This window comes from Podarcis gaigeae (assembly GCF_964106915.1).
Source record: "Podarcis gaigeae genome assembly, chromosome: 5".
Taxonomy (NCBI): Eukaryota; Metazoa; Chordata; class Lepidosauria; order Squamata; family Lacertidae; genus Podarcis; species Podarcis gaigeae.
Genome location: NC_139681.1, coordinates 20,631,212 through 20,655,308, shown reverse-complemented (window position 1 = coordinate 20,655,308; position 24,097 = coordinate 20,631,212). Strand labels below are relative to the sequence as shown.

The 24,097-nt window shown below is 44.3% G+C and overlaps 1 protein-coding gene across 2 annotated transcripts in view; it reads right to left on the bottom strand.

Moving 5' to 3' along the window:
* Positions 1 to 20,705, bottom strand: part of ANXA11 (annexin A11) — a 33,414-nt gene extending 12,709 nt beyond the window's left edge. The window contains exons 1-6 of one of the 2 annotated variants that reach the window (XM_083740471.1): positions 16,213 to 18,361; positions 16,067 to 16,168; positions 4,402 to 4,462; positions 3,644 to 3,756; positions 1,554 to 1,961; positions 1,137 to 1,224 (exon numbers count right to left, since the gene is read on the bottom strand). In XM_083740471.1, coding sequence (XP_083596597.1) covers positions 1,137 to 1,224; positions 1,554 to 1,961; positions 3,644 to 3,756; positions 4,402 to 4,453 — 661 coding nt within the window. In that variant the 5' untranslated portion in view covers positions 4,454 to 4,462; positions 16,067 to 16,168; positions 16,213 to 18,361. Of the gene's footprint in view, positions 1 to 1,136; positions 1,225 to 1,553; positions 1,962 to 3,643; positions 3,757 to 4,401; positions 4,463 to 16,066; positions 16,169 to 16,212; positions 18,362 to 20,362 lie in introns of those variants that run through there. The other variant, XM_083740470.1, reaches the window with a different exon arrangement.
* Between the last annotated feature and the right edge of the window lie 3,392 nt (positions 20,706 to 24,097).

Here is a 24,097-nt window from a genome sequence, read left to right as displayed (position 1 = left end):
TGCAGGACCACATTCCCTCCAGGCACAGAGCAGGACCGGAAAGGGGGGTGGCCTGGGGAGAGTGTTGGGGGGTCCCCAGCCCTGCCCTCAAGGCTAGCAAGCAAGCTCCACAAAATCCCTCTTATATTTTCTAGTTGGAAGAGGAGGTGGGCATTAAACTTGTTCCTTCCAGCTTGTAAAGGTATATCTGAGTGACTGACTTTGCAAAGCAAGGATGGGAAGCCAGATCTGGACGGCTGGCTTTATTGTTTATTCCACAACACACACACACACCCCTTGACCTGCCCCATACCTAAAGTTCAATAGGACATCTGGTGTAGGGCAGGTGGGTTGCAGCCTTGCTGAAACAACCTTAAGTGTGAGGGGAGCCTACTGGATCCAGCCAGTGACCCATCTAGCCCAGCATCCTGTTCTTAGTGGCTGACCAGTTGCCTTTGCAAAACCCACAAGCAGGACTCATGCACAAGTGCACTCTCACCTCCTGTGTCCCGCAACTGCAAATCAGAAGCACGGCTGCTTCCATCAGGGAGAGTAGTCATGAACAGTCTTTCCTCCATGAGAGGAGATAGGTTAGCAATCCTCCAATATCTCAAGGGCTGCCACATGGAAGATGTTTCCTCCATCTCTGGAGGGTGGGACCCGAACCAATGGATTCAAGTTACAAGGAGGAGAATCCGACTAAACACTAGGAAGAACTTTCTGATACTGTTCAACAATGGAACAGACTCCTTCAGAAGGTGGTGGACTCTCCATCCTTGGAGGTTTATAAGAAGAGGTTGGATCTGTCACGGATGCATTAGCTGAGATTCCTGCATTGCAGGGGGTCAGACTAGACGACCCTCTTCCATTTTTCCATTTCTATGATTCTATGTGTACTTGGGCATACATCTGTTGGCTCACAGAATTTCTGAATCCCTGGTACAGAGAACACAGACCCATGGCCAGTGTCACAGGCTGTGTTCCAAGGGCAGAAGATGCAACACTCAGAATCGCTTTCACGTTACCCAGAACCTGCAACGTTTTGCAAAGCAGTACCCAAACTATCCCTGAACGTGCAAGAAGCAAAAGGGTGGGACAAAGAGGACATCATTACGTGAAGAAAAAGCACCCAACTTTGGAGTGCAAGCACTACTCACCAAACCCTTTCATGGCTTTCCTCAACACCTCTGCATCCCTCAGAGGGTCAAAGGATGGAGCATCACGGACTGTGCCTCGGTTTCCAGACTGCATTGTCCAAAGAAGAATGGGGGGGGGGGGAGCTATCAACCAACGTTTACTACTTCGCCTGCCTGCCACTTTCCCTTACAACACATCAGTACCCGTCCTTCCCCCACCACTCAACATGGCAAACACATACCCAGAAACCATGGCTGGTGGAAAGTGGTGGGGTAAGGGTCAACCCCCAATTGAACTCCCTCCCGTCACTTTTTGCATTCAACAGCATCTGGGGCACACAGATGCAACATGTGCCATCAAACACCTAGTTTTTGCACTCTTCCTATTATACACTGGAAGAAAAGGAAGCTCAATAATTTAAGAAGAGGTTCTCTTACTGCTCCGGGAGTAATGGTGGGCACTGTTGGTCCTGGGTAAGATGGCATAGAAGGATTAACAGCTGGGCCAGAAGGGTAACTTGGCATAGGCTGCTGGTGCCCTGGCGGCGGCATTGGCTGCTGCCCAGGATATGGCTGTTGCCCAGGATACGGCTGGGGCTGCTGTCCTGCTCCTGGCATCGGGCCACCTGGATACCCTGGATAAGATGGCATTCCTGTTGGTGGGTTTCCTCCTGGCGCTGGCGGGTACATTCCGTAAGACGGCTGCTGTCCTTGAGGAGGTTGCCCAAAGCCTCCAGGAGCTTGTCCAAAGCCTCCTGGGGGAACCGGGGGGTAGCCACCAGGGACTGGAGGGTACATGCTCTGCGGCACGTTGGCGCCACCAAACGTTCCCGACATGCTGGAAGCCTGAACAATCAAACGCACAAAGTTAGCACATGTGTCTCAAATAGCACGTAACATTTCTGTAACACTTTGAATGTTGAGACCACTCTATGTACATATTTACAACCACCATCTAAATAGGCCAATATTATTACAGATAGGAAGCCACAAGATAGGAGGTTGCTTAAGACCTCTGGGGTTCACTAGATTTGAGCTTGGGGCTTCTTGGCAAGACCGCCCAGCTACTTGTCCACTGTGCTACTCTTGTCTGAAGGAGTGTCTCCCCCCATCATCCAGCCCGGACGCTGAGGTCCAGCGCCAAGGGCCTTCTAGCGGTTCCATCGCTGTGAGAAGTGAGGTTACAGGGAACCAGGCAGAGGGCCTTCTCGGTAGTGGCGCCTGCCCTGTGGAATTCCCTCCCAGCAGATGTCAAGGCAATAAACAACTATTTTACTTTTAAAAGACAACTGAAGGCAGCCCTGTTTAGGGAGGTTTTTAATATATGACGCTGTATTGTTTTTAATATTTGGTTGGAAGCCATCCAGCGTGGCTGGGGAAACCCAGCCAGATGGGCAGGGTATAAATAATAAATAATAAATTATTACCATCATCATCATCATCATCTGTGTGATGCTCCACATCAATCCAAACTATTAACAGGGTCATCTTTTTGAACAGGCTAGAAGAGCTCCCTAGGTCCCAGAGTCTAGACTACTAATGAGCTTGCTCCTCCACCAGCACAGTGGAAGGGATGAATTTGGAATCTTTCGCTTCTGGTTTTGATTAACCACAGTTTGCCATGTTACCATGGTAACCCAAACTGTGGTTAGTCTTAACTATGCTTAGTGAAAATAAGGTAACTTCACACCATAGTTTACAAATCTGTCTTGTTTTCTCTACCTACAGTTGAAACTAACCTCAATTTAGAATTTGAACAACAAGCTGCACTGCAGTTAATCAGAAAAAGCTTAGGATAGTGAAGGTAGGTTCGTTCGTACAACACTGAACCATGGCATAGAAATTTTTATTTTATATTTTCTACCCTGTATATTTTATGTTCTGCATTTCATCTATGTAAGCATATGCTAATGTCCAATACTTTGCACATGCAAAGTATCCATTTCCTCCTCAATAATATGGGGTTTTTATTGGCATATAAACAGGGTTTTACCATTCTGTATCATTTGCCTGCTTGAGATATGGGCTTATGCAAATATCTCATTTGCCATGTTAAACAGAATTGGGGATGTGGAGCACCCTGTTACACACTGTGCTTCACAGAACTGTAGAATCATAAATTTGGAGGGACCCCGAGGGCCATCTAGACCAACTCCCTGAAATGCAATAATCTGAACTCATGGTCCCTCATCCAGTTTGAAACCATATGGGACCCTGCTTAGCTTTACAAATGTGCTAACAGTATTGTTGCTGCAACCACCAGGAGGAGCATCAGAGAATACTTTTGCGAACATAATCTGTCTGTTACAGCTTTTACCACTGCTGAAATAAAGGACCGATATGAAAAGAAGACAAGGGGAAGAGACGTTGAATGTAACTTTATAACTGCTGTAAACCACTATGAGGCCCTTCCTTGAAAAGCAGGATCTAAATATATTAAAAGAAGACAAAAATTCAAACAGCAGAATTTCACAGCTGGCTTTAGCGGAAACAGGAAGATCTACCAAATTCCAACTGAAATTACTCACCATGCCTGACATATAGTCTGGATTAAACTGGTTGGCGTAGCTTCCAACATTTTCTAGCCCAATTGGAGGAGGATTTGCAGGAGGATAGCTGGGAGCCCCCCAGGGGTTGCCACCTGAAATATTAAAAAATAAAAATACACAAGAGCTACAGAACAGTTGTATATCTGTTTGTTAGCATATGGATTTCTATGGCAGAATTTTCACTGTAATCGCCACTAGCAAAAGCAGGCCGGCTTTGATGCAGTTCCGTTTTGCTCTGTTCTCCATCCCTGGACCAACAGATGTTGCAACATAAAGCAGCAGGTTCTCTGAAAGCTATGCTAAAACCATGCATGCATTTCAAAGGCTAATGAACAGTCGTCAAATAGATAATCATCTGTTTGCAAAACATGCAGCGTATATATAACAGACACTAGAGCAAAGTACATGGCAGGAGGAACGGTCTCTCCCTTCCTTCTAACAATGTAAGAGAGAACAGGTGATAACAGCAGGGAATGTAAACTATATCTTCATAGGAAGCTCTATGCAGCTGCTGCATACAAGAGTCAGACCAGTGGTCTATCAGCCACTGTTCTGTCTACTCTGACTGGCAACAGCTCTCCCAGGCCTCTTGAGCTCTACAAACCGGAGATCCCTTCAACTGAACATGCTGGCGACTGAATCCAAGGTTATTTGCACTTCTCCTCTTGTCTGCACCCTTCTCTTATCCAATTCCCGCCAGGTTACTATGATTCTTAAATGAAATACAGTAAGCTTACCTGGAGCAGCAGGTGGATAACCACCGGCAGGAGGATACCCGGGATAACTCATTCTGCAGGACTGCAAAAAGAAGAACACTGATTTAATGCACTGCAAAGTGTTAATTACATATTTTATTTATATCAGTTGGTAGAGCATGAGGCTCTTAATCTTAAGGTCATAGGTTCAAGCCCCACATTGGGCAAAATATTCCTGGACTGCAGAGGGTTGGACTAGATGACTCCCATTGTCTCTTCCAACTCTACAATTCTATGATTCTATATTCTGAATACCAGTCGCAGGAGAGAAGGCAGTTGTGCTCATATTGTGCTTGCGGTTTCCAAAAAGGCATCTGGTTTGCCACTTTGAGAACAGGATACTGGCCTGATCCTGCAGGCCCTTCGTACATTCTTACATACGCAACACACAGCAGCTTAAAACTAAAGCAGCTGGGATTGTTTTGAACTTTTGGGATTTTACCATCAAATTTAGCTTCGCTTTGCCTTTCTTCCACGAAGCTCTGCCCATCCTCACCCATTATCCTCAAAATCATTCTTTGTGTTAGGTTACACTGAGAGATGGCGAGTGGCTCAAAGTAGGATTTGTGGCCAAATGAAGGGTCTTTTTGTCAAATTCTAGCCACTACGCAACTATTTCTCATTACATCGTGTTGTGCATTTTTATAGTTTTGATGCCACTATCAATGAGATGAATTGTAACCTCATGATCCTGGCAATCTCAGGAGATCCTGCCATCCAAAACTGTATGAGATCTAGATTCAGGAAACCGCAGAGCACTGTAGCTACAGGACTTTTTCCATATGATTGCAATCACAGGCAAAATAAGGACTATTAGTGGTTTTTCATCCTCAGGCTGGAAACTTGGTGCACCTTTTTAATGACACAGCTGCAGATGTGTACTTATTAATCTCAGAATCAGAGAACTGTAGAATTGGAAGTGACACCAAAGGTCATCTAGTCTAACCCCCTGCAATGCATGTTCATACAGTGAACATGCATTGTTCGCTCAAGCATCATGTTCACAAAGTGGGGAACCAGCAGTCAATCAAATGCAAGTGATATGCTGCATGTGTGATATGCTGCAAGCACATTTTTTCCTTATCTGCACATATAAAACACTTTAAATATGCATGCTGCAGATTAAATTTCTAAAGCAGGTCCTGTTTTTCTTCAGCTTCCCTGCCCTCCATCCCCCCACTTAAATAACACTCCCAGGGTGGTTCCCCCAGAATCAGGCTGTTAGACAAGCTCTCCTGTGCACAAGCAGTTCTTTCTCCCTAGTAAAAACATGAAGCCACTTCCTTTATTTTAAGCTACATTTATAACTTCTACTTTTCAAAGGTTTTCAAATGAGAGCTAACAAGACCTCAAACACATTACTTTGGCGTGAAACGTAGCTAACTGAAAATACTGTACATCAATGGAACCTAGTATTACTTTTTAGTAACAACCAGTAAAAAGAAGGGAGCCTTCTCCAGATGTGGCACACAAACATCTGCCCCATTACGAACAAATCCAGGAGAGCAAGTTTTTGATGTTATACTTATATCCCTCTGCCTCTAGAACTGTAAAGTTCTTTTAAAAAAAAATACAGCCATAATAGGCTCATTCATTCCTACCAGCCACACCAAATGCCAGCAAGTAAAGAGGGAACAAGGGGCACAAGTAAAGAACTGTGCTGGGAGGCAACACAAGTCGGCAGGCAGAGAAGCTTGTTGATTTAGCTGCCTCCCCGAGGTTGGAATTCCGTCTGAAGCCAAAGCGTGTTGCTATGCCAACTTTCCCACCCTGCGCTACCTGCAGGAACTATGGCGATAGTGTGGGACCACATTCCAGTTAGAACTGTGCTAACCAGAAGCTGCACATGGATAAGTTCAGAGCGTTATGAACTAGTGAAACTGGTAAAACGCTTATGTTATTGCTATTTTACACACAGATGGAAGATGAAAGAGATTTAGAGGGAAATGGCAGTGCTGGGGAGGTGCGCCACATGGTCTTTTCCAAGGTTTGAAATTCCTTTAGAATTGCCTTTTTTTTGGGCAATTAACTGGGAATGGAATTAAAATGGCTGTTTCACACAGCACTTTCTGAAACTATGATATCTAGCAATGCCGCTGCTGCCCATGACGAGAATAGTTTTACATAGGTGTTACAGAACTAAGGGCTCATTCACTCTTCTGCTGCTTACCCCCAGGGATATCTTTACTGGTAAATCAGAGCCAACATCAATTTTCTCTGGATTGATGTTTGCTCCAATTCACTGTTGAAGAGTGGGGTATTTTTTTTGGGGGGGGGGACTGTGGGGCAAAGGTAAAACTGTTTGGACTCGTGCCCAGGAAGCACAAGACAAGCCTGAATAGCTCAGTTGGCTGACAATGTGAAGGTTGCAAGTTTGATCCCCGCATGGGACAGCTGCATATTCCTGCATTAGAGGGGGTGGAACTAGATGATCCTCAGGGTCCCTTCCAACTCTAGCATTCTTTGATTCTATAAGCGGAAAACATCTCAGACCCTCTCATCTGAACTGCATGGTTTTATTTAACCAAGGTGCACTGTTACAAATGCACTGGCACCAACCATGGTTAATACTGAAAAGGATTGCCCTAAGCCAGGGGTCAGCAAACTTTTTCAGCAGGGGGCTGGTCCACTGTCCCTCAGACCTTGTGGGGGACCAGGCTATATTTGGGGGGGGGGGGGGATGAATGAATTCCTATGCCCCACAAATAACCCAGAGATGCATTTTAAATAAAAGGAGACATTCTACTTATGTAAAAACACGCTGATTCCCAGACCGTCTGCGGGCCGGATTGAGAAGGCAATTGGGCTGGATCTGGCCCCCGAACCTTAGTTTGCCTACCCATGCCCTAATCTCTTACAGCACATTGCATGCAGCACAGACCAAAAGGGAAAAAAATAGTGTTAACATGCCTCCTTCCTCCTCCTCCAGCCTAATGCAACAGATCACAGATTCAATAACATCAATCCACAATCCATTGTGACTGACCAGTCAAGCCAAATGTAGCCCACTAGCAACCTATTAAGGCCTGCCAGGTATTTAACACCCCCTCCCCATTTTTGCAGTTCTAGGAAGGTAGGAAAACCATGAGGCCTCACTGAGTCCTCACTGGGCTGCCATTCAGAGCCAGCAGGTTGACTTTGATTTGGTGGGGGGCAAAGCCACACAGATCTATGTAAACCGACCACCAGATAATTTGCAGCCTACTATCAGTGTGGGAGGAAACATTGGGAACAAAAGCAAGAGGAAAATAGTCAGTCCTCAACAACAGGATGTTGTACTGGAATTTTTAAGCCTCATGCAAGTTTCCAAGGGAAGTTTCCACCCATAGCAAGTTAGAGGGAGTCAAGAGAAATGGGGAGCTGAACCACTCAATTTTCCTCTTCCTTCACCAATTTCCCCAAGACTGAACGAAACGGAGGAGTGAGCCACTGCAACGCAAACTAAGGATGGTAGATACAACTTATTACTACTACCGGCCAGCACAACTCAAGGCACAATTAAGCACAACACACCCTACTGACCGACCATGGATGATGGACCACCAAGTGGCTCAACAAACCTTTAAAAAGAGGAGAGCAGTGAAGCCTCTGGCAGGTCACGGTGAGCTGCGTGAGGCTTGGCTAGTCAGTAGTTGCGCAGGCCTGTAATTAACAGTCGGATTTCCACCATTAAAACACCAGGAACTGAAATTGCTTTGGTTTTGCTTCTAGATTTCTCAAGTTTCCTACTTAACAATCTGAAAGCTCCTTAGGGAGAAATTCCTTACAGTAACAGACTCATTCTGCTGTATCTTAGATTCCATGACCTTTCAACCCCCCCCCCACGACATCCTGCATCTGAAAGAGCGACTCACTTGATCAGGTGAGCTCTAGCCTACTAAAACTTACGCCACAATAACTGTTGTCTTAGTTGTGATTTTGCTCCTCAGAAGGTTGTGAGTTCGATTCCTGCATCGCAGGAGGTGGGTGGGACTAGATGACCCTTGGGGGTCCCCCTCCAACTCTTCCAAGTCTATAAGCACAGTTTAAAACCAAAGTTCTTATACTGTGACATTCTAAAAACCTTTCGGAGGTTCTTCCCATCTTAATTCGTTTTGATTTCTAAAGTTATAATAAACTGTTGCAAGGGGGAAATAGAACAGGCATAGGCAAACTCCGGCCCTACAGATGTTTGGGACTGCAATTCCCATCATCCCTGACCACTGGTCCTGTTAGCTAGGGATGATGGGAATTGTAGTCCCAAACATCTGGAGGGCTGGAGTTTGCCTATGCCTGACTTAGATTAAACTAACTAAAAGTGGAGAATGGAAAGGAAGGAATGGCAGTTGTTCATTCAATCAGGTGCATAAATAGCCGCTTGCCGGTAACAAGTAAGAACTGGTTCCAGGAAACAAGCCAAGGAAATATGCACAGCACACACAGCCCATCTAGGCATAAGTGCAGACAGACTAGTCATCTCTGTTGCTAGCAGCAGTTGTGGGCTCATCAGCAAAGCTATCCGTAAATGCAAACCAGGGAACCTGACACCTTGAAACTGTGGCTTTTAATTTTTTTTTTAAAGCCCTGGCTCTCAGTTTGTAGAGATGAACACTTGCTTCTACACTTGGACCTTTGAGTGCAGCTGGGGCACTGCTCCTACCCAATTTTCTGGTACCACCAAGTGTTTAGAGTGTCGCTATAATCCCCGTAATATTGCACAATGCCCTTCCCTATGGGAAAGGCAGAAGCAACTGATCAGAAGCAATTCATTTCCTGCTTCCTTTTTTCAGCCCCTTTTAAAACCAGGCCCTTCCTCCTTCCTTATTTGATGTATTTTTAAATGACTCAGACTTCGCTCTGTGGCAAGAGCCCTACAATTCGCAAGTTCCTGGTTATCTCCCAGTTGCCATCAACCCTGTAGCAGAGCTGTTCTTATCTGCAGCCTGAGTAAATCCTACCAAAGGCTTGCTACGTGTTCACTGCCACTGTTATTACCGCAACTGCGCAACAAGAACAATACCGGGAGCACCGTGGAGATCCCTGGGATGCGATGGAATCCTGCGTTGCCTGGATTCCCCATTCAAACCGAGGTCGCGAACAAAGTCCCCTCCATAGTCCATTCCGGCTGTCGTAAAAGAGGCAAACATGTTATGCACCTGCACCCTGTCACCTGCCTCAACTGCAAGTACACTCCCACCAGGTGCAGGATGCAATAAGCAGTGTTAGAAACTCAGATATATGAGCCAATCGCCACATGGCACCTTAAACCCAGGTTACGGTCGCCAAAACGGAATATGTAGGTGTCTTCTCCCCCCCCCCCGGTGGAATTTGTTGTTGTTATTATTATTATTATCTTTCACTTTTATACCGCTTTATATTTTAAAGGGGGAAAAAATCTCAGAGCGATTCATAACACATTAAAACACCATAAAAAACAAATCCAAGCCTCAAGGAAAATATTTCAGATCCTTCTCTAAGTGACATTTTGCTTTCCCTGTATTTATTTAGCTACTCAATTTACAGAGCTGCACCATAGCAGAACTACTATTGGAAGCCAGTGGGGTGTAGCAGTTAGAGTGTCGGACTAGGATTAGAGAGTTCAGGGTTCAAATCCCCATTCAGTTATGAAGCTCACTGGGTGACCTTTGCCCAGTCATAGCCTCTTAACCTAGCTCACAGGGTAACTGTAGGGATTAATTGAGGGGGGGGGCGAACCATGTACCCCTTGGGGAAAAAGGTGGGATAAAAATGCTATAAATGCTATAAGTTTAGGAGATAGATGGCTGTTATCAATCCAGCCAGTGCACCAAAACAGAAACACTTAAGCACTAGAAGAGTTTGGATTGGGATTTGATATCCCGCTTTATCACTACCCAAAGGAGTCTCAAAGCGGCCAACAATCTCCTTTCCCTTCCTCCCCCACAACAAACACTCTGTGAGGTGAGTGGGGCTGAGAGACTTCAAAGAAGTGTGACTGGCCCAAGGTCACCCAGCAGCTGCATGTGGAGGAGCGGAGACACGAACCCGGCCCCCCAGATTATGAGTCTACCGCTCTTAACCACTACAGCACACTGGCTCTCTTTACTACAACAATCTTGAGAGTTAGATCCACCAATATGCCGAACCTGACTAGCATCCTCTTTCCTCCTCATGCAAATCCCACAGCCTTCCATGTACAGGCTCAAGTGAAATTCTGAATGACAAGGAGGGAGGTTACATCATGTTGTTTCCTGGTTTGCAAGCATGCACAGGCTGTGGAGTGCGCGCTCTCTCTCTGGTACCGTACCTGCATTGGGTAATATGTTATCAAAGTATCTTAAACAAACAACCCCAAACTCACCAAAGGGCCCCCGGAACCAACTCCGGAAAACACTATCAGATGGGACTCTGGTGGTATTTTGCAATCCCAGCTAGCAGCCTTACCCCACCAGCAGCAGAATTTGGAAAGAGTAAACAACTTGCATTGCAAAGGTATTACATAGGCAGACAATATCAATTTGCAAAGAATATGGGGGGCGGGGCGTTGTTGTTTTTTTAAAAAAAACCCATCAACTTCTCAGCATGGCAGTAACTCAAACATCCTCTGAAAGCAAAGAGAGAAGAGGGAAATGTTTGTTACGATAACTTGCAGATGGAATGTGCTTTTCCTGCCTTACAATTCTATAAAAAATATATATGCTGCCCACTTAATTGGAACTACTTTTAGTCAGTCACTGGTATGCTTTTAAGCTAACCTGGTAACTGATTAGATTTTGCAATACATGAAACAAACCTGAAAAATAGATAGTGGTTTTCCTAGAGAAATTTACTCTCAGCTCCTACCGCCATTATTTTAAAGCAATCCCTAGAGCATGTCTTCTGCTTGCTCCCTTAAAAATGTAAGCGCAGATGACACAATATTGACAAAGGGCAAGTACAAATACACAGAGCAGGAGGACAAGCTACGCAAATACAGGAAGAACTATTAGAACATCTTGCATTTGGCGTGGTCTGTTCATACACACTCCACAGCTTTCCTCCTTCTCCATGCAGTTTCAAACAAGACAAGCCCCTGCAGCCAGCCAGCCAACTCTGCATTCAGCTGTCAGCTGAGAAATATTCAGGCCCACCCAAAGGAGAAAATTATATTTAGGAGTTGCAGAGCCAGGCAAGCAACTTGGGATAGGAACCACCCACATTGCCAGCTGAACAAGGAAGAAACCCAACATGTGGGGTCATCCTGTTGAAAACCATCCATAGCACAGCCTAATGTAATATTTTGACATTGCAGCTGTAAATGTGGGCCTAGGTCCCAAAAGTGAAGTTTAAATTGAATGAACTCCACCAAGTTCAGTGGCATGCGACATAAAACTGAAGTGCTTTTGCTTAGTTTCTGAATGAAGTTGAACCTGCCTCTTTCATGTTCTCCATTTGAAAACAATGGGTTTTTCCAGGCAGCCAGGGGCACTCACACCACAAATTTTCTAATCCATCATATCCTGTTCTTGAGCTACAAATGTTAGCGCCTAACAATGATGCACATGAAGATGGCCAAACATTAGAAGCAGAGCTATTTTTCTAGGGAAAAAGAAGTGCTGGAACTCAACATGAACACCTCTTGTTCTCTTATCATGACAATGGTGCCCACCTGAAAGGTGCCAGAACTGAGTTCTGAAGAGTCCCGGCTGAAAAAAAGCCCTGCCTTTAAGCTTGAGAAAGATCCAACTGTATCACACAGAAACCTTAAAAGTCACAGGAGACGTCTTTGTAACATATTATATATTAGTTTGTGACTCTTGACTAATCTAAGGAAGCACTGTCTCCTGCAGCCTCGAACTCTGCTTTATGACATGCCTGTTATGAGTGATAAGGCAGCAATTCTTTTTATCAGCATTTCCTTTGGGTGCATTTGACCTTTCCAAGATGCATCTATTTAGACAGACCCAATCCAGCTAACACAGAGAGGTTTTCTTATGTGAGACACTTGCGCTGCTCCTGCAAGTTGCTGTCAATCATGGACAAAAGAAAACGGGTGAAACATCTGTAAATGAACACTCCGGTTTATGTGGCTTTTGCAAACTGACTGAATCAAGAAAAGGTTTGGAGCTCTACATGTATTGTTTCAATGGTTTAAGAACTATTTATCAGATTGAAACCTCATAGCTATCACCAGAAAGTTGTTGCTAGATTGTAAATGATATTCTGAAGTGTTGCCCGTGAATTACTAATCTAGAAATTGCAGGGCGGTTTTTTATATTAAAGTGTTGCACGTTTTAGCATTTCACTGGAATAGAGCACCACCTTCTGCAATTCTACTCTTAATTCACATGAAACCCAGATGAAACCTTGTCTGATCAGATACTTCTCAGACTTCTCAATGTCCTGTGGCATTTGAAAGTTCTAATCCATTTCCATCTCATCAATTCATTTTCCTGTGCTGAAAGATTAGAGATGTGGTCAAAAATATCACCAAGGGAGCTACATCTCTACAGCCATTCCACATGCTGAGACACTGTATATATAACCAAACCCAACATGTGCCATAATTTGGCTGAAGTTGATCAATTGAAGAGAGAATGGAGACTTGCATGCTGTGAGGAACTGAAATATTCTGAGGCATCTTAAATATCCAAAGGGAAAGTAGTCTTTTGAAACTCTGGGGGAAACCCAAGGAGTTTTCCTCAAAGTAAAACTTCCTCACAACTACAGAAGAATGCTATGGGCCTCACTAATAAGTATTAGCGCACCGAATTATATTCAACTATATAAACAGTAACAAAGAATTACCCGGAACCATTTGCCGCTGCATATGCCTATTAGATTTAATAGTGACCAGTGTACCAACGGCAAGATGATCATCCCCCAAATGCTTTTTAAATTATACCTTTCCCAATGAAATATCTAAAGTTTACAAGGTAGTAGATCCTCCCACAGTATTCAAGAGCAAGGCAGATTATATTATGCTTGCTGTTCTTTTGAAAGTTTTCTGGACTCCTGATGCCACACTACATCATAAGACTCTTGTTAGATCCAGATGTGTGTGACTTGAACACCAGCCAAAAAAATAAAATAAAATCCTGTTCCTCATCCCATTGCCTTACATTATTTTGTACCATCTAGTCATCTAGTGGTGCTTAGCTCAAAAGCTTGCATAATAATGAATGATTTAACTGACTTAACTGGTTGTTTTAATGAAGGTACTGGCCCAATATGATTTTTTTCCTGTGAGTCAACATAACTACTTTTACCCATTTTAAAAAAGCATTGTAGCAGTTAACATGCTGATTTTTTTTAAAGGCACCAGATTAATTTTTCATTACTTTAGCAGTTTCATTTAATCTTTTAAAATAAATAATAAAAGAGAATACTTCTCCCCAAAAGGAAAGTAGGTCATGAGTGGGATTTATAAATTTACATCAGAAAACAATTAAAGAGTGAATCACAGGACTCTGGCAAATACACGGCTGAATGAACTTCTTTAAATTGGACAGCCGAGGCATATTTATATACCCCAAAGAAGCACAAAGTTTCTCAATTTATATGTGAGAACTTGCTTGCTGAAGGATAAATAAGGTCTTTCCCTCAAAGCCTGCAGTGTAAATAGAGGCCTACAGTTTTTACAACCATGGGGTTTTGGGTTTGTTTTTTTACCTAGCAGCATTAATAAAGCCACTGTTTCTATACTGCAGAGTTCCCCTGTTTAGTTTTCGTACAGATGACCGTAGGATTTCATGCCATGTCCACCAATATAAATATACATTTGGGTCAGGGGGTGGAGTGGTGCTCCATGGAACCAGTAGGGCAGAAGCCAAGGGAGACAAGAAGTGAATAGAGCCAGAGTCGGCCTTGGATCTGATGAAAGTACAACAGCAGGCAGGTGAAGGCTGGCTGAATGGGGTGCAATGGATCCCAGCCTTCACTGGGGCAGGATGAGACCTTTTCAATATGTAGGATGCAGAACTTAAGAAATTAGTTACCAGACGATGTTGTGATGGCTACCACCTTACACAGCTCTCAAAGGGGCTTAACCTGCTGGATCAGGTCAATGCCCATCTAGCAGTGGCATAGCATGGGTAGCCAGCGCCCAGGGGCTGTGCAGAGGGGCAGGGGTGGGTGGGAGGGAAATGGACGGAGTACATATGTGCATTCAACTGCCTAACAGCGTCCGTGTCACCCAGGAGATTGCCGCCGCAGAGATAAGAGTATTCCGTTGTCTGGAGAGGTTACTTCCTGCTTCGTATGGAGAAGCCGTTTTCAACGGAGCCCAGCAACAGAAGCATGCAGCAGTACTGAAGCAGCACCAGGTGCTGAAATTTTGCACCTGGGGCAACCGCCCCTGCTCCATGTTCATGGCCACCACTGCCTTCTGTGAGAGCAAAGCTTGCATTTTAACGTAGGCAAAGTCACGGAGGATGAGGGTGTCAATGGCAACTAGCCATGGTGGCTCCCTATATATGATGCAGTGCAGACTGCTCCGAGCCCCAGCCATGCTATTTTCAAGGATACTCCATACCAGTCCCAGCTTCCCACTCATTTTCCTTTTCCTCCCTATCAGTCAGCATTATGCGGTCAATGAGAATTAATCCGTTTCGGGTTCCCGCCCCCCTCCATTTTTTTTGCTCAAGGTTTTTAAAGTACTACTGTAAATACTGGTGTTCCCAGTGCTATTCTTATAGAAAAAGAGGTGCTGGAACTCACCATAAACACCTCCCTTGTTCTCTAAGAATGGCAATGGCGCCCACCTGAGAGGTGGCGGCGCTGAGTTCTGGTGATTTCCAGCTAAAAAAGCCCAGGGAGGAGGGGTTTCTGAATTCTGCTGCCTTCCCCTTTTGAGTTCCATCTACATAAGGACTGACGCTCAGGGAACTAAGCTTACTATTTAAGATATAGAATATATTACGATACAGCTAAAAAGGCAAGCTTCTATTACTACTTTCCTTTTAAAACCACACTGGTACCTTAAGGCTAATCTTTTTTGTAGGCAAATGCTATATTTAGAGTAGCAGCTCTCTCTCAACTTGGTTTCGAAAGATTGGAATTGAACATGATCATGCATACCATGCTGCCAGATCACAACAATTCTCTCTCTTACTTACTTCTTAGATTGCCACTGGGTTCAAATCAAGCAAACTATAAGCACAAGCAAAGTCTCAGTCACCAAACCATAGTTTGGCCATTATGTAGTAACCAAACCAGAGGGCCCCTCTAATGCTTTCCAGAATTTTCTCTACAGGGGAAGGTTCCTCAGTAGATTGATCCATCCAAAAAGGTTTCCAGAAGGTATGAAATTTGAAAACCATTAATTTAAACTGTATCCCAGGAATAGCAAATCTATATTTTCAGGGTCTGCACTATAGTAACTTGGGAGCCAAAGTATATTTTGCCATACAAACTGACCTTTCTGCACAGATGGCAAGGAAGTTGGTGCCATCTTAAGGGCTTCGAAACTCTACAGAATTAGATTTACAATCCAGATTTAACCTAAAGCATTGGATTCACTCTTTTGGGAACCATTTTCTTACAAGCCAAAAGCACAGGCAAACTTTCTGGCACATCTTGATTTTGTTAGAGCTTCCAGGGACAATTATTTCAAAAGCTTGTTCCAGCCCAAGGGTCACCAGTTGGCCAACTACACTGATCTTCAACACCTGAAGTCTTTCCCCATTACTTTAACAAACCTCTTCCATACCTCCCTTGTCCTCCTCCAAATCCCATCCACTGTATGTACATCCTTCTTGAACTGGGGTGGTAAGAAAGTTCATGAGAAGAGCTCCCATCAGCAGTGGAATTCCTGGCCAGTTCCTGCAGCGCTTGTCCCGTTTTAAGAAGCTGCACTGTGCTGGCTGGGCTTGATGGGAGATGTGATCCCATAAAAATGCAGGGCACCCAGTTAGGGAAGGTTGCCACACACTGTGCTGGGCTGTTATGGTTTCCATGACAGCCAGCAGTGATGTCACAAGTCAATTATTCTAGAAGGAAAGCAGAAACTGCTACTGAGCACTTAAAGCTGTAATGCACAAAGAAACATGTGGGAGTTAATGAGGAAGAAAGGGCAATGAAACAAAGCAGCCCTTGGTTAATGAAGTTTTCTTCCCGCATCCCTCTTCCTGAAATTCGGAGGCCTACAACAATAAAACCTGTCCAGTGTGCTTGAGTTCACAATCAAACAATTCTCTGCCTGATCATTGATTTGATGTACAGAATTTAATGCATTTACGCTAGGTGCAACTCAAGGTTTTCTTGTACACTGAAATGAAGAGGACTTGCATGAGCACAGTCATTTCAATGGGTTGTTTGCAGTTCAACCTCCTGCTAGACTGCAGCTAGTGTTTATTAATTTGTGTGCATGTGGATTTTGGGTCCATAAAAATCCCCAAACAACCTTGGGCTGCTTCTTCTCTCTCACAACCACCCTATGAGGCAAGATAGGCTCAGGATAATAAAGGATAGCTGCCCACCACTGCATGAAACCCTCCCCTCCAAATAATTTCATTCTCTGGCCTGTTTTACTAGAGAAGAGTTATGTTTCTGCATATATTTTTATACGAAACTTAGTGGTCATAATTAATACAACCTATTGGCTATTCAATACAACAAAATGTACATTCCTATTTTGGCTATTCAATACAACAAAATGTACATTCCTATTTTTAGTTTGGCCTCGTTACCACCCTGTTCTGCATTTCCATTCCCCTGCCCAGCAGCTGACGGATGGAAGCCAAGAGATTGGAATTTGTCCGAAACTGAGTAAGGAACTGACTTAAAGCTCCAAGGCCCAAACTGAGGCCACACCGATTCCTTTTTCCAGACGTCCACATGCTGAAACCAAGGTCTAAACCGGACATGAAGGGGCCAGACACACTTCCAGGCCTCTCTGCCCAGTTCACGCATAGCACCCAGGTGGAGAAGGTGGCAACTCTTACCACAAATGTTGTGCATGGGCGAAGGCAGCTGAACCCTGTCTCTACCCCGGTGCAGTCCTCATTTTTAATCCCATTTTTAATCGCTACTCCAACTGAGATAGAAGCACCCGTAGCAACGGAGTATGGCGAGGTAAGGCGGGGGGGGGGGGGACAGGGTTCAGTTGCCAACACGCAAATTCTGTGGTAACAATTGTCCCACTTTATGCCCCCTTGATCAGGGGAGACACAAATGGCCACCCATTGCCACAGCAAGGTCACACCACAGCTCAAAAGGGTTGGGTGGCAGTACATAAAAAAATAAAACAGTGCGCGGGGAAAAGAGGATCTGATGTTATACTGGCTGGTTCTGCCAATCCTGCTGATTTGCGCAGGCTGAAATCTAAATGAGAATGAACAGTCATTGCAGATATCCATCCCATCGTTCTAAGACTTGAGAGATCTACAAAGTGAGCCGGCATAATTATCCCCTACATTGTAGATGGGGAAGTGAAAAAATCAAAAGACCGTGGCTTGGAGCCATCAAATGTGTTTCTCTGCGATGTGTACTGGTAATTTGAACCAGGGGATTCCCACATCTTACGCTCTGGGCAGAGCTACATATGATTTTGGCATAAGAACATTCCTAACCCCATTCCCGACCAGGAATTGGGGGTTGGGGATGGGACTTGCGGAGCAGAGGGGTCAGCAGGCTGAAATGAGAGACTAATCTCTCTTGTACCTGCTGCCAGTTCTCCCATGCAAATGTTCTTTGAAGGCTGATCTCAACTGGCCTTGTTCCAGTTTAAGAGCCCACCTGGGGGGGAAATGAACTGAAAGCTGCTTGGAGTCATTGGCAGGGAGGAGGATTAAGCAGCCCACCCCTATCCACTAGCATATTACAATAGCATTATGGGATATGCTAGACCAGCAACATAGCATTTCAGTCACTACAGTAGCTTTCAGGCAGGTCTACCAACAAGACACACACATCCCAAAATAATCCTGGAAGGAGCAGCAGCCACTGGATGTGCAGAAGCCAACCTAAGACATTTTGAAGCAGCCCCTAAACCAGAATCCTCTGCAACAAACAACCAGAAACAGGATCCCAGAAACAACAATGTTATTAGGAACAACTATAGAAGATAAAGAGACAGAACATTCTTTGTTGTCAGTTCAGACACAGGAAGGGAAAGAAAACAACACTGCCACATTTGAGAAACAAGGGAAAGTATCGCAGACCACAAATCCACACATATCACTACGCATTTCTAGTATTTATTATTATTAATTACTACTACTAAAACAATTTATTACTCATCCTTCACCCTAAGGTTACGGGCCAGGTAACAGTGACAACATAATTTGGAATTCAGTCTTAAGCAACTTAAAATTACAGAAATAAGCTAGGCCTTAAAAATCTGCATCACCCATGTCTAGAAATTAGTGTAGTACCTAGCATGTTTCATAAAAAAATATTATAGCACTTCAACTGTGCAGATCATTTTACAATCCACAGAAGGCAAGGTGTACAACTTCATGTAAAATTTAAAAAAGATCTCTATTGAGACAACTCATGGTTCCACACCCTGTATATATTATGGACAAATAAGCAAATTTTCACAGAGCTGCTTATCTAACATAATTTGGTCTGCCTCTGTTAGTCATAGGGAAGATGCTATGTAGGGCACTGAATTCCTCCCCACATCCCAGGTTTGAGATTTCACCAAGCACTGCCCATCTGCTTGTAGTGGGCCAGGATATGGGGGCAAATAATGAAGGGGTTAATTACAGGATTACTGAGATCATGTACTTGAAGCACTTTAAAGGCCAGAAAGAACATAAATGCAGCTATAAGGGCCCAGGAGAAATTATTTACTTTCACAATGCCAAGGCACGTTACAAGGCAACAACACACAACATCAGAAAGAAAAGTCCCTGCCCCAAGGAGCTTCTAATCTTAAATTTGCCTGGTTGGTTTTTTTTTTTTAAAGAAAACAAGCAAAGGCAGCTGTTGTTAAGAATTCATTAAGAGAAGACACCGAGTATACATTTAAGGAATAGGAATAATAATAATAATAATAAGGGTGGGCTCTCCTTCCTTGGAGGTTTTTAAGCAGAAGTTGGATGACAATATGTCATGTCAGTTGAGATTCCTGCATTGCAGGGGGTAGGACTACTAGATGACCCTCATAGTCCCAACTCCATGATTCTATTATTCTATGCTGTGAAGCAGAAAAGCTTACATGAGTAGAGCGTGCCATTTTAGGGAGTGAAGCTTACGGTAATTTTTGCCATTTTCTTCAGAAAGGGGTCTTGAAAATATGTCTGAGGAATTCAAATCTTATTTTTGTGTTTGGACAACATTTAGCTTGGTTAGACTACGTCTGATGAAGCACACGAACTGCTTTCAGAAAACCAAGTCATTTTAATTCTACCTTCTGAAAACATCAGGTAACCCTAAATAACAAATATTAATATATTACACAACTACAAGCACTTGGCCATCCTTTTTAACGATTTCGATACGATTTTACACTGGTGTTACCCACCAAACATCCTATTAAAACTTTTGAATTCCCAAGTCACGTTACAACTTTTGAGCGCCCCTCAAGTTTTGGAAGCTGTAAGTTGGAAAAGTCACCCCGCCCTGTTGCAGAGCAAGGCCCGCACCGAGCTAGGCTGTTTGACCCAACAAGGAGGAGCAGCCCGAGGCTCCCGCTCTTCCTTGACCCAACCCAGCACCTCCGCCCTTGGCGGGCAGAGAAGGAAGACTTGCAAGCCATGTTTGCGCTTGAGAAGGGAGGGCAGCCGTCCCCCCAAACCCAGTTTAGGTCGGGGCGACCTAAGAGAGGAAGGGCACCAGCTTCCCTGAGATTCAGGCCCCCTTGAATTAAGAGGGGCCGCTTCCCAACCTGCTATAGGTGTGTGGCAGGGAGTCCCCCGCCTTGCTGGCTTCAGGCGGAGCAAGGCCCGCCTCGCCCGGGGCTCCGTTTCCAGCAGAGAGGCGCCCGATGCCCGCCAGCGCCCGCAGCAGCCGGGCACGAAGGCGCAGCTGCGGCCTCCCCCTGGTGCAACCCTCTCACCTGGCAGGTAAGCCCCCAGGAAGGCTGTCAAGGAAGGTCCAGGGAACGCCCAAGCGCTGCGTGTCTTCCCCTTGCTTTCTCAGCCGTGCTCTGCTCACCTAACTCCTCCGAGAAGGAAGAAAATAACTGAAGAGCCCAGAAGAGGGGGAGGAGGAGGAGCTGAACTTTCTCCTCCTTCCTCCTCCTCCTGGGCCCTCCCACTTGGCGGCGGCAGCTGCAGCAACAACAGCGTCGGGTTTCACGCTGCAAACATTTTCGGGTGGAACAAATGACAGGTCTGCTGAGTAACCGCTCTGCCCATGAAAGAAATCTCTCATACACACGTGCACCTCCTCTTGCTAAAGCCCCGCCACGCCCGCGCTCGCTTCGGAATATTTAGCTCAGCCGATTCTTAAGTCCGCTTCTGTTACCAACGGGTCATTCCATATCAAGTGATCCGGGGTTTTTTAACCTCGTGTCATCGTGTCCAGTTTTCTTAATATTTTGCACACAAGGTTTTGGACCAAAACCTTGCCAACAAAGCTCCGTATAGTAAAAGCTATGGTTTTCCCAGTAGTGATGTATGGAAGTGAGAGCTGGACCATAAAGAAGGCTGATAGCCGAAGAATTGATGCTTTGGAATTATGGTGCTGGAGGAGACTCTTGAGAGTCCCATGGACTGCAAGAAGATCAAACCTATCCATTCTTAAGGAAATCAGCCCTGAGTGCTCACTGGAAGGACAGATCCTGAAGCTGAGGCTCCAGTACTTTGGCCACCTCATGAGAAGAGAAGACTCCCTGGAAAAGACCCTGATGTTGGGAACGATTGAGGGCACAAGGAGAAGGGGACGACAGAGGACGAGATGGTTGGATAGTGTTCTCGAAGCTACCAGCATAAGTTTGACCAAACTGCGGGAGGCAATGGAAGACAGGAGTGCCTGGCGTGCTCTGGTCCATGGGGTCACGAAGAGTTGGACACGACTAAACGACTAAACAACAACAAAATGACCAAAACTAAGTTTAAATCTTGTTGTTGTTTAGTCATGTCCGACTCTTCGTGACCCCATGGACCAGGCACTCCTATCTTCCACTGCCTCCCGCAGTTAAGTTTAAATCTAACACTCAGCAATTTGGGAATTCCCTCGCCAGAGCCAATTGTATGGATCTGTCCCAGAGAAGACACCCATTCACACCGCACCAGGCAGCTAACTGGGAACTTTAAAAGTGTGCTGCACATTCCCGGGGGGGGGGGGAGGGGAGGGAATACAACTAAGGCATGTCCTTTAGAGTCCTTCAGCACAACAACATCTCTTTCTACTTAACGATGTAACAATGCTGAAATAAACAGCACCTTCCTTAAACCAATCCTGTTCATAAAAAGACAAATCCTACCAAAAGTAGTGACATCTGTTATTAGCTCAGAGCAAGTACCTTGTGTTAATGTTCATGTGCCTCTGTGTCACAACAGAAGTGTCATCCAGAAGTTGGAGCTTATTTCCAAAGCAACAGGCAAATCACACTCCAAGGAAACTGGTATGACACACACGCCCTTTCATTGGTCTCACTTTTTTACAGAGTTTTTTAAAAGTATATTTTGTTTCTACAATCATTACTTCAGTTATTACATTTATATACCACACTATAACCATAGTTCTGAGTGGTTCTCACATTCAGTTAAAAAAAAAAAAAAAGAAAGTGTTCATACAAACACTGAAATAAAGATAAAATCCACCATAATACTCAAAAAACCAATACGACAAGGATTAAAAATATCGGTACTCCATCTTAAATCCAAAGTCTTGGTAAAACGTTAACTTTTTTTTACTTACTTCCTAAAGGACCATAGATGAATGAATGAATGAATGAATGAATGAATGAATTTATTACGGTCATAGACCAGAAAAAACAACAACGATAGTTTACAAGGGGAGTAATGGTGTCAATTAAAAATTGTAAAATTATACATAAAAGCAATACACATATGCACACACACACACACACACGCACACACGCACTACAATGTATGTATAGACTTAAAAAATGAGGGGGCTTGTCCAGGGGTCAAGTCTTTTACTTTTTTACAGCTAATGCCCTCCGCTTGATCGCAGCCGCAGAAAATTTGGCCACTTTCAGTGTTACTTCTGGGTTTTTATCTCCTAGTAGGATTTTCAGCCGCTGAGATTCAGATCGACCTGGAAATTTCTGAACGATAGGGGAAATAAACAGTGACCTGATATCCCCATAGAGGTCGCAGTGTAGCAACACATGTGAAACCGTTTCCACCTCTTTCAGACCACATGGGCAGACTCGTTCAGCATAGGGTTTGCCCACGTATCTGCCCTTTAGTAAGGCAGATGGCAGTACATCAAATCTGGTAAGGGTAAACGCCCGCCTGTATTTTGCGATTTGTAAATCCAGCAAATATGGTGTTAGATTGAACCCTTTTCCATAATCTTGGATGGCTGGATATTTATCTATCTTGCTCATATGGTCCTGAAGCTCTACATCTCCTATTCGCTGGCTCACCATCCTTTTAGCCTTTTCAAAACCTGAGGCTATAAGTTCTTGTGGGGAAAGCCCCAGGCCCTTCAATTTTTCATAGAGCAACAATCTCCATTTAGACTGGAACGGGTCTAATAGAGTCAATGGAGCCACTCCCACTGGGAAAAATATGAGTTTTAGCCAGAAGTGAATCTTCAGGATCCATATCCTGGCATTGATAGGGAGTTGACCTACCTCCAGCCTAATGGCTGTGTTGGAAACACAGGTAGGTAACCCTAGTAGGGAGCGGTAAAATTTAGTTTGTACAGATTCCAGGGACTTGAGTTTTTGACAGTTAAATATCTGGGTGCCATACATCAGTTGTGGAAGTATTTTTGCGACAAAGACCTGGGAGGCAGCAGGAACATATTGACCTCCTTTTCTATAGAAGAATCTTATGATAGCTCTGGAAGATCTTTGCGCATTTGCCATGGAATTCTTAATCTGATGGCACCAGGATCCCTTCTCATCAAAGATTATTCCAAGATATCTAAAGGATGTTACTTGCTCAATAGGTTGGTTATTAATTTTCCATTTATGTCGGAGTTTTCTCTTGGAGAACACCATAATTTTTGATTTAGTGTAATTTATTATTAGGTGTTCAGCTTCGCAATACTCTGTAAGAGCTCGTAAAAGTTTTCTTAGACCCACACAAGAGAAGGAAATAAGTGCCGCATCATCTGCGTACAAAAGGACTGGGATTGGTATATTATTTAGGTTTGGGGGATGATTACTTGCATCCTCCATCTTTCTGACTAAGGAGTTTATGTAGAAATTAAATAGAATAGGGGCAAGAACACAGCCTTGCTTGACACCATGGAAACTTTGGATTTCCTTTGATAGGTTCCCATAACGGTCACATCTAACACGGATCCGAGTGTTTTCATGTAGTCTACGGATAAGAAGCAAAAGACGTCTGTCGATGTTTGTGGCACTTAATTTTTCCCAAAGTCTGTGCCGGGGTATCAAATCGAAAGCTGATTTGAAATCTATAAAGGCTACATAGAGGGAGCCTCCTTTCTTTGAGGTGTATTTCTCCACTAGATGTTGCAATACCAGTCCTTGGTCTAAAGTTGATCTATGTGCCCTGAAACCAGCCTGGGCTTCCTTAAGGATGTGCTCCCATTCCAGCCAGTCCGCAAACTTTTCACGTAAGTGAGTTGCGTAAAGTTTGCTAATAATGCTTAAGAGACTGATTGGTCTGTAATTGGCTGG